This window comes from Salvelinus namaycush, chromosome 23 (assembly GCF_016432855.1).
Source record: "Salvelinus namaycush isolate Seneca chromosome 23, SaNama_1.0, whole genome shotgun sequence".
NCBI classification, from domain to species: domain Eukaryota; kingdom Metazoa; phylum Chordata; class Actinopteri; order Salmoniformes; family Salmonidae; genus Salvelinus; species Salvelinus namaycush.
The window spans coordinates 41,967,759-41,978,931 of record NC_052329.1 but is presented as its reverse complement, the minus strand read 5'-3'; the positions used below and the strand labels follow the sequence as shown (position 1 = coordinate 41,978,931).

Here is an 11,173-nt window from a genome sequence, read left to right as displayed (position 1 = left end):
TTGAGAACCCTGACTTGCATAGGTATGTGGTGCCAAACTGGATCAAAAATATAAATAGTACAGTAAAGAACAGATACCTAAAAAAAACGACTTAATTAGTACTTTAAAGTATTTTTACTTAAGTACTTTACACCAGTGGGTTCAGGTCTGTGCTATACTGCTATCTGTCCTTGTTACTATCACCAATCAAAATACACACTAATCTTTCAATATGACTGAAGGTAACTTGCTTCAGAGATGTGAAGACACTTTGTACTATTCGGTGGATACATAACCTTGACCCCTGGACCACTGCACTGTGATCTGTGATTTATTATTACGGTTACAAAGTCATTGGGTAACCTCTTTATGGACTAGTCCATTTCTTAAAATGTGTATTCTGCAAAGTGAGATAATAAGAAAATCGTTTTTAATAAGTAACTAAGCATAGTTAATTGAATTGTTAGACAAAGAGAATGGGTGATTCTTTGATGTCTTTCTGTACAAGTGATCTGACCTTGTCTACAGATAGCCTGTCGTGACGTGTATGTCCACTCTTGAGTAGGAAGTACTACACCCCTTGAGAAAACTGGTTTGGTTTAGTCCTCTAGAGTCACGGCATTGCGTGAAGTTTCTGCATTGTGTTGTGCATTTTCTTGACAGTGAAGACTGGAAGGTAAGTAGCTAACTGAAAGTCTAGCGATGTGGAAATGTTTAATATACTGAAGTGCCGTTTCTCTGGCAGCACTGAGGATTAATGTCATGAGAATGGATTGTAATAAAGCTAATTTCATTCAAACTTAGCTAGCTCGACAAGGCTTGCTACATAACCTAGCCAACTGTCAAGGAAGTACAACTAACAAACTTTCAGCAAGTACAGCTAACGTTAGCTATTAGCCAATGGCTAAATATTCATTTCTATAGCTTGCTATTTAGTTTAAGCTAGTTCACTTACTGATATACCAAACCCTGTTTTTAGTTAACAGCTTTGCCACTTGTCACTTTCTTTGGAGAGTCAGCTAGTAGTTGTTTGATTGCTAATGTCGTGGTCAAGCTCTATTCGAAGTTATATTGGTCGTTATCAATAAAACTGCGTGCCGTTTAAGGCATTGTTAAATACATGTTAACAACAGTATTCTGTTATATCATCACTTGTAGAGCATAGTCAGAACGACAAATGTCCGATTATACAGCAAGTAAGTTAACTGGATGCTTTTCATGATCAGTAAACATCAATTGATCACAATTTCAGATACGCGAGGGTAGCCTGACGATATCTCTCAATATTGGCCACCATAAATTTGATATTTGAGTGATTATAAAAGTGAACTATACCTGATGAGGTGGTTTAGGTTACTTTCCAACCCTTTGTGCGCTCTGCCTGTCAAGCAGCAGAAGGGCGCATTTGCCGATGTAACGTTACTATTAACGATACTTGATCATGTTTACTTTGGAAGCTACCTGTAGAAACGTTGGCTTAACATAGTGATAAGTAGACCTAATGTACTTTTTTTTATCCAGCCAACGTAGGCCTGCCTGACATTATCCCCTTTTCAACATGGGTTTTAAGTGTATAATCACGATTGCGGCTGACAGACATGATAGCTAGGCTACATTGATTGATTGATTGATTGATGGACCACGTCTATTCGACTGACCACATTAAGTTGGCTAGCTAGCTAATAACAGATCACGTCAATAGGGTTAGTTAGATGGCTATATCCAAATATTGTTTGATTTGCTTGCCATCTATAGTGGTGATGACAGAAGTCTGACTGACCACTTTACCAGGATGAGGACTTGCCGATGACAAGCTTTAAAATAAATAAATAAAAGCCTAATCTCTGATGAAGCAAGCTAAATGACACGTTGTTTGCATAGCTAGCTACATGCCAAATGGTTAGGCTACCCTCACGTATCTGAAATGACTTTATCAATTGATGTTGACTGACCGTGAACATCAGGCAGGTACTGGCTGTATAACCTTGATGGAACTACTTTTGCAATAATCGGAAATGTGTACTTCTGACTATGCTCTTGAAGAAGTCATGATATTAAAACCAACTATTTAACATTTAACAATCCCTTGAAAACAGCACAAAGTTGTAAATGGTTTTAGCGGAGCTAGGGGTCTCCTTGCCTCAGCAGCCATGCTACACATTTTTTCAAGCAATTATAAAAAATAAATAAAAGATCTCTGGGCATCGCTTGACTGAATGTAGCCCTTGATCATTATTCTGTTCCATTACATTACACAAGTCATTAGATGAAGGCGTCTTCTGAACGGGGATGTTTTGTTAAGAACCCCCGACGCTCTGTTTGAACATTGAGACACATCGCTTGACGTATGGTTTTGGATGCATAAGAACTTTCCTTAACTTTCATACCAGCTAGAATTTTTTTTTTAACAAGGTTTAATTGATACACCTTTTATAGGGTTAGTGTTCCCACACGGCCATATCTCCATGTTACAGCGCGTGTATACGGAAGATAAAAGACCGTGCTAATTAGCTATCTAGCATGCTCTGAATACCTGTGTGTAACTGAAGAAGTCCGCCAGAAACGTGTTGTCATTGAAAAATACTGTTACTGCAACTGTGATTAAAGCCGGTTAAAACCGTGTATATTTTGCATTTGCGAAATTATTTTGATGTGATATGAAAGTAAAGGGCTTTATGTTTCTATAACCGTATCGCAATTTGAGCATCGATTCACGCTTAGATGGAGTATTTGGCTGCCAGAGCCAGTCTATCTCTGAAAATAACATATAAAGTCCTTGGACCTTAGGGAGTAATGGTAAGCTCCTTCAGAGTAGTTCCTGGGCTAAACTGAACTTAGTTCCTGTCTCTTGTTATTAGTGTAATAATACATTGATGCATTGTTTTATTAGGTATATTGTTTGATGGCTGTTTTAATTTGTCTATTTTGTCCAAAGTTAATAAATGAGCGATATGGTATCTCATGAACCTCAAGATAAGGAAAGAGGCATGATATGAACTCCTGTGACCTGTTGCACTCTGGCAGACGTGGGCATTACATGTGAATTGCTAAACATTAATCAGCATAGGCTGTCAACAACAATAACCTTGCTCTTACAACTTAGCATTTATTCTTCATGTTTCATTATAAAGTTAGAAATTTCGACAGGCCATTAGCCCAGAGCCATGTTTAAACTTTATACACTTTATACAAACTAAACTCAGAAAAAAAGAAATGTCCTCTCTCTGTCAACTGTGTTTATTTGCAGCAAACTTAACATGTGTAAATATTTGTATGAACATAAGATTAAAAAACTGAGACGTAAACTTAACAAGTTCCACAGACATGTGACTAACATAAATGGAATAATGTGTCCCTGAACAAAGGGGGGGGGGGGGGGGGGGGTGGTCAACAGTCAGTATCTGGTGTGGCCACCAGCTGCATTAAGTACTGCAGTGCATCTCTTCCTCATGGACTTCACCAGATTTGCCAGTTCTTGCTGTGAGATGTTACCCCACTCTTCCACCAAGGCACCTGCAAGTTCCCGGACATTTCTGGGGGGAATGGCCCTAGCCCTCACCCTCCGATCCAACAGGTTCCAGACGTGCTCAATGGGATTGAGATCCGGGCTCTTCGCTGGCCATGGCAGAACACTGACATTCCTGTCTTGCAGGAACTCACGCACAGAAAGAGCAGTATGGCTGGTGGCATTGTCATGCTGGAGGGTCATGTCAGGATGAGCCTGGATCCTCCCACATGAGGGAGGAGGATATCTTCCCTGTAACGCACAGCGTTGAGATTGCCTGCAATGACAACAAGCTCTGTCCAATGATGCTGTGACACACCACCCCAGACCATGACGGACCCTCCACCTCCAAATCGATCCCGCTCCAGAGTACAGGCCTCGGTGTAACGCTCATTCCTTCGACGATAAACGCAAATCCGACCATCACCCCTGGTGGGACAAAACCGCGACTCGTCAGTGAAGAGCACTTTTTGCCAGTCCTGTCTGGTCCAGCGACGGTGGGTTTGTGCCCATAGGTGACGTTGTTGCCGGTGATGTCTGGTGAGGACCTGCCTTACAACAAGACTACAAGCCCTCAGTCCAGCCTCTCTCAGCCTATTGCGGACAGTCTGAGCACTGATGGAGGGATTGTGCATTCCTGGTGTAACTCGGGCAGTTGCTGTTGCCATCCTGTACCTGTTCCTCAGGTGTGATGTTCGGATGTACCGATCCTGTGCAGGTGTTACACGTGGTCTGCCACTGCGAGGATGATCAGCTGCCCGTCCTGTCTCCCTGTAGCGCTGTCTTAGGCGTCTCACAGTACGGACATTGCAATTTATTGCCACATCTGCAGTCCTCATGCGTCATTGCAGCATGCCTAAGGCACATTCTTTCTTTTGGTGTTTTTCAGAGTCAGTAGAAAGGTCCTACGTTTTCATAACTGTGACTGTAATTGCCTACCGTCTGTAAACTGTTTGTCTTAACGACCGTTCCACATGTGCATGTTTATTAATTGTTTATGGTTCATTGAACAAGCATGGGAAACTGTGTTTAAATCCTTTACAATGAAGATCTGTGAAGTTATTTGAATTTTTACGAACTATCTTTGGAAGACAGGGTCCTGAAAAAGGGACATTTCTTTTTTTTGCTTTGTTTAGAATGCAAATGTTTTATTAGGGATTTTTACACATTGGGGGAAATCATCAACCATTTCACAATCCGTTCTCATTGTCTGTTCCGTTCTCCAGGGGTAATCCAAAAACTCGGGTCCTTAGCCAAACCGGTTCGGTACACAGTGGGTGTAATCAGACAGATATTTCTCTCTTCTCACACTCTTCATAACACACGCTTCCCTCTCCGTTCTCTGCCCCTTTGTGCAGGCTGCGTCCTCTTTTTTTTATCCCCAAGCACTCCCTGGCTTAATCGTAACTGGCACACAGATCAGTAGAAATGGTAAGATAAATTGGCATTCCACATGAGAAAGGTTGCCGACTCCTCCTCGTGTAGCCTATTACCGGCAACTTCAGGGGAGTAATGTCAGTGACTGCAAAAGCCAGTAGTGGGAGCAGTATGGTCTTTTTTTCTTTTCTTGCCATCTGACTCACTCTTTTTTTGTCTTATTTCATCAAACAGTGCGCTTAAAGCATCAGTTAAGCTCAATGCATATAGTTGATTTTATTAAAACACGTAGGGTCTGTCTATATATGGAAAAATACATGTTTAGAACTTTGACCAATCGATTGGTCGAAAGAACAGACTTTAGGTCGACAAAGATCTTTTTTAGTTGGACAGCACTACTTCTGGCCTCTAACCTCTGCCCTGTCTGGTTGTCCTGGCAGGCCTGTGTGTGACGATGCCGGACGTGGAATCAGAGAGCAGCACCCAGCCGGAGGCCATGGAGGAGGAAGAGCCTCTCTTCAGTAACCTGGACCTCTTCCTCTTCACCCTCATCGCCGGCCTCATCATCTACTGGTTCATGTCCCGCAAGAAGGCCGAGCCCATCCCCGAGTTCAAGAAGCTCGACCAACCGTGAGTACCGCTCGCTGTGTGCTAAATGCACACCAGGTGCTTGCTGTACATCTCTCACCAAATCCACCTAGTATTGGTGTTGAAATAAGTCACAATGGCCTAACCATAGCGTTAAGAGCACAATTACAGTATTATTACTGTGTTACTCATTGAATTACAATACAAGAATGGACATGAACCTTCTTATGCTGGTCCAAAGGTCAGCCATGTTGGTCGATCATGGTTTGCCAGTGCTATGAAAAGATAGTGTAAAACAGTGAATGTGTAGTATTTACAGTTGAAGTCGGAAGTTTACATACACCTTAGCCAAATACATTTCAACTCAGTTTTTCACAATTCCTGACATTTAATCCGAGTAAAAATTCCCTGTTTTAGGTCAGTTAGGATCACCACTTTATTTTAAGAATGTTAAATGTCAGAATAATAGTAGAGAATGACTTATTTCAGCTTTTATTTCTTTCATCACATTCCCAGTGGGTCAGAAGTTTACATACACTGAATTAGTATTTGGTAGCATTGCCTTTTAAAATGTTTTACTTGTGTCAAACGTTTCGGGTAGCCTTCCACAAACTTCCCACAATAAGTTGGGTGAATTTTGGCCCATTCCTCCTGACAGAGCTGGTGTAACTGAGTCAGGTTTGTAGGCCTCGGTGCTTGCACACGCTTTTTCAGTTTTGCCCACAAATGTTCTATGGGATTGATGTCAGGGCTTTGTGATGGCCACTCCAATACAACAGGCCTACAAGCCCTCAGTCTAGCCTCTCAGCCTATTGCGGACAGTCTGAGCACTGATGGAGGGATTGTGCGTTCCTGGTGTAACTCAGGCAGTTGTTGTTGCCATTCTGTACCTGTCCCGCAGGTGTGATGCTCGGATGTACCGATCCTGTGCAGGTGTTGTTACACTTGGTCTGCCAGCTGTCCGTCCTGTCTCCCTGTAGCGCTGTCTTAGGCGTCTCAAAGTACGGACATTGCAGTTTATTGCCCTGGCCACATCTGCAGTCCTCATGCCTCCTTGCAGCATGCCTAAGGCACGTTCACACAGATGAGCAGGGACCCTGGGCATCTTTCTTTTGGTGTTTTTCAGAGTCAGTAGAAAGGCCTCTTTAGTGTCCTAAGTTTTCATAACTGTGACCGTAATTGCCTACCGTCTGTAAGCTGTTAGTGTCTTCACGACCGTTCCACAGGTGCATGTTCATTAATTGTTCATGGTTCATTGAACAAGCATGGGAAACAGTGTTTAAACCCTTTCCAATGAAGATCTGTGAAGTTATTTGGATTTCTACGAACTCTCTTTGAAAGACAGGGTCCTGAAAAAGGGACATTTCTTTTTTTGCTGAGTTTATGAATGTTATCGGGTTGTTAGCAAGTTTGATTTCATTAACCTTATTTCTACGGCTACATATATTACTATTTTCAGCCCTTTCCTAGGTAGGGGATGTTGTTGTGAAGGTGAAATAAATGATCAGCAGAGTGTAGGTGTTGTTGCCTACCTTCACAACCTGGAGGTGGCTCGTCAGGAAGTCCAGGACCCAGTTGCACAGGGCGGGGTTCAGAGACCCAGGCCCTGAGCTTAATGATGATCTTGGAGGGTACTATGGAGTTGAAGGCTGACCTGTAGTCAATGAACAGCATTCTTACATCGGTATTCGTCTTATCCAGGTGGGATAGGGCAGTGCGATGGAGATTGCGTCATCCGTGGATCTATTGGGGCGGTATGCAAATTGCAGTGGGTCTAGGGTGTCTAGTAAGGTGGAGCTGATACGATCCTTCACTAGCCTCTCAAAGCACTTCATGATGACAAGTGAATGCTACATAATAGTATAGTAGATAGTCATTTAGTTCAGTTACCTTAGCTTTCTTGGGTACAGGAACAATGGTGTACATCTTGATGCAAGTGGGGACGACAGACTGGGATAGGGAGAGATTTGAATATGTTTGCGCAGGCTCTGAGGACGCGGCTAGAGATGCTGTCTGGTCCAGCCGCCTTGTGAGGGTTAAGACACAAATGTCTTATTCCCGTCGGCCACGGAGAACGAGAGCTCGCAGTCTACGGGAGCTGTGGTGGCCTGCACTGTTTCTCTCAAAGCGGGCGTAGGTGTTTAGCTTGTCCTGGAGCAAGACGTCGGTGTCAGCGACGTGGCTGGTTTTCGCTTTATAATCCACGATTGTCTGGAGTCCCTGCCACATACGCCTCGTGTTTAAGCCGTTGATTTGCGACTCCACTTTGTCTCTGGTACTGGCGTTTTGCCTGTTTGGTGGCTTACCAAACAGGAGGGTATGACTGGACTGTTTATACTCAACCATCAACTCAACCATCCCAGTCAACTTGCCGTGGTTAAATGTGGTGGTTAACGCTTTGAGTTTTGCGTGAATGCTGCCATCTAACCACAGTTTTTGGTTTGGGTAGGTTTTAATCGTCAGTGGGAACAACATCCCCTATACACCTTGTAAACAAGTAAATGTAACAAGTACTGATATTGTATCATGTAATTCTGTAGCATTCACAACTTTCCAAGAAAACAAAATCAGACATTTATGTTCTGTTTACAGTGCTATCGGAAACTATTCAGACCTCTTGACTTTTTACACATTTTGTTACGTTACAACCTTATTCTAAAATTGATTGTAAAAAATTGCCTTCATCACTCTACACACAATACCCCATAATGACGAAGTAAAAACAGGTTTTTACACACTTTTGCACACTTATTAAAAATAAAAATCTGATATCACATTTTTATTAGTATTCAGACCCTTTACTCAGTACTTTATTGACGCACCAATTAGTCTCAGGTCTTCTTGGGTATGACACTTGGCACATCTGTATTTGGGGAGTTTCTCCCATTCGTCTCTACAGATCCTCTCAAGCTCTGTCATGTTGGATGGGGAGCGTCGCTGCACGGCTATTTTGTTTTTATTTTTTAGCTGTTTTTCTACCCAATTTCTTTGTATCCAATTGGTAGGTACAGTCTTGTCTCATCACTGCAACTGCCGTACGTACTCTGGAGAGGCGAAGGTTGAGAGCTATGTGTCCTCCAAAACACGACCCAACCAAGCCGCACTGCTTCTTGACACAATGCCAGCTTAACCCGGAAGCCAGCCACACCAATGTGTCGGAAACACTGTGCACCTGGCAAACGTGTCAGCATGCGTTGCGCCTGGTCCGCCACAGGAGTCACTAGAGCGCGATGGGACAAGGACATCCCTGCTGGCCAAACCCTCCCCTAACCCGAATGTCGCTGGGCCAATTGTGCGCCGCCCCATGGGTCTTCCGGTCGCTGCCGCCTGGACTCGAACCAGGATCTCTAGTGGCACAGCTAGCAACTGCGATGCAGTGCCTTAGACCACTGGGCTACTCGGGGGAGTCCCTGCACGGCTATTGTCACCTCTCTCCAGAGAGGTTCGAGCAGGTTCAAGTCTGGGTTCTGGCTGGGCCATTCAAGGACATTCAGAAACTTGTCGCGAAGCCACTCTTGCATTGCTTTGGCTGTACACTTAGAGTCGTTGTCCTGTTGGAAGGTGAACTTTTGCCCCAGTCTGAGGTTCTGAGCGCTCTGGAGCAGGCAAGGATCATGCTGTATTTTGCTCCGTTCATCTTTCCCTCAATCCTGACTAGTCTCCCAGTCCCTGCCACCACCGTGCTTCACCGTAGGGATGGTGCCAGGTTTCCTTCAGACGTGACTCTTGTTTCTCTTGTTTCTGAGAGTCTTTTAGGTGCCCTTTTGCACACTCCAAGCGAGCTTTCATGTGTATTTTACTGAGGAGTGGCTTACGTCTGGCCACTCTACCATAAAAGCCTGATTTGGTGGAGTGCTGCAGAGATGGTTGTCCTTCTGGAAGGTTCTCCCATTGACAGAGCTCCAGAGTTCCTCTGTGGAAGAGTGACCATCGGGTTCTTGGTCACTTCCCTGACCAAGGCCCTTCTCCCCCAATTGCTCAGTTTGGCAAGGCGGCCAGCTCTAGGCAGAATCTTGGTGGTTCCAAACAGCCTATGAAATTGTAGAAAGATCTCAAGGATGATCAATGGGAACAGGATGCACCTGAGCTCAATTTAAAGTCTCATATCAAAGTGTCTGAATACTTATGTAAATAAGATTTTTGTTTTATTTTGAATAAATTTGCTAAAATTTCTAAACCTGTTTTAGCTTCGTTATTATGGGGTACTGTGTGTAGATTTAGGGGGAAAATATATTTAATACATTTTAGAATAAGGCTATAACGGATCAACATTTTGTAAAAGAGAAGGGGTCTGAATACTTTCCGAATAATATTGTATATTTTAGAGCAGCGTTTCCCAAACTCGGTCCTCAGGATCCCAAGGGGTGCACGTTTTGGCTTTTGCCCTAACACTACACAGCTGATTCAAATCAAAGCTTGATGGTTAGTTGATTATTTGAATTAGCTGTGTAGTGCTAGGGCAAAAACCAAAATGTCTACCCCTTGGTGTCCCGAGGACCGAGTTTGGGAAACACTGTTTTAGATGCTATTTGTACAGAAAACATGTATAAAACCTGTGTAAATTGTAGGACAATATGTTAGGTTGTATCAAATTGTGTAATGGAATTATAGTCATCGCATGCCTTTATTTTCCTGAGTTATTAAAAAACAGGAAATGCATCACCTATACATCTACTGACATTCATTTCAATTAGACTGGTTTTAGATTTCTCCCTGACCATTATGGCTGCCATTATGTAACTTTGAGGGTTTATGACATAGCCCCTCTAGTAATTTAATAGGATCGCTACAGTGCTACTACTACATTACTATTGTCTCTCTGGGCTTAACTAAATCCTTGTCTGCTTGTTGTTCCTTTTGTTACGTAATACTTGTATGTTTAGGGTTGGTAGCACACAATGCATCATGGTTTAGAGATCGGTTTACTAGGGCACACCTCGTTAGTATCGTGGCAAGGAAACAAATCACGAAGCGGATTACATTTCTTTAGGAAAATAGCTCTGTTGAAAACAAACATTATTTTGTCATCCAGTCATGTTTATTTTCCAAGCTATAGCACACTATTTTAGATGGCAGGTTTTTAAAGGACCAACTTGTTTGTTCTGCTTCGTATTTTCATTTTTGCCATGCCCCCCCCCAAAAAAAAATCACAATACTGGTATCGTCAAAGCCCTACAGTTTACAGTGCTGGTGTGTATTTGCTGAGGGAGGGGCTATAATGTAGCTTACATACCATAATGTGGACTTAATACACATTGCCTTAATGGTAGTTCTATTTTTGCATTGATTAAGCTGCTGTTTGGCAAAGTAAAGCCCTTGCCTTGTTTACTGTATTGTTACTGTTGTTCACGAAAGAGGACATTAATCATTTCTGTGTTCATATACCTCAGTGGTCTAAAGTTGAGTGTAGTCCATAGTGTGAATGAAAAAATTATGGAAGTGATTGGCAGTGCACTTATTACCTCTAATTAGGTAATAAGTCAGTGCAATCACATTTTATTGCTACAAGTAGAGGTGAAGGGTAAGCCAAAACTGCCTGAGTGTCAGAGTGCACCCACAGGCTCACGCGCCTGGGGAATTTACTAAATGTAGCGACCTTTGTTTTCTTTTCCTGGCACCTCTCCATGAGTAGCTTCTCCTGTGCTGTCATGCTTGCCCTGCCTTCCTCTCACTTATCTTATCAGTGACTGAGGTTTGGCCTGAGCTTTGCTCACAGCTCAGCAG

The 11,173-nt window shown here is 43.0% G+C and overlaps 1 protein-coding gene across 5 annotated transcripts in view; it reads left to right on the top strand.

The window, feature by feature from the left end:
- Positions 1 to 555: 555 nt before the first annotated feature.
- Positions 556 to 11,173, top strand: part of LOC120018438 (NADPH--cytochrome P450 reductase-like) — a 34,803-nt gene continuing 24,185 nt past the window's right edge. For 3 of the 5 annotated variants that reach the window (XM_038961642.1, XM_038961641.1, XM_038961639.1), the window contains exon 1: positions 5,381 to 5,491. Coding sequence is in view for 1 of the 5 variants with exons in the window: in XM_038961638.1 (XP_038817566.1) it covers positions 5,316 to 5,491 (176 nt within the window). In the remaining 4 variants the exon portion in view is untranslated. Of the gene's footprint in view, positions 656 to 5,301; positions 5,492 to 11,173 lie in introns of those variants that run through there. The other 2 variants (XM_038961638.1, XM_038961640.1) reach the window with 2 other exon arrangements.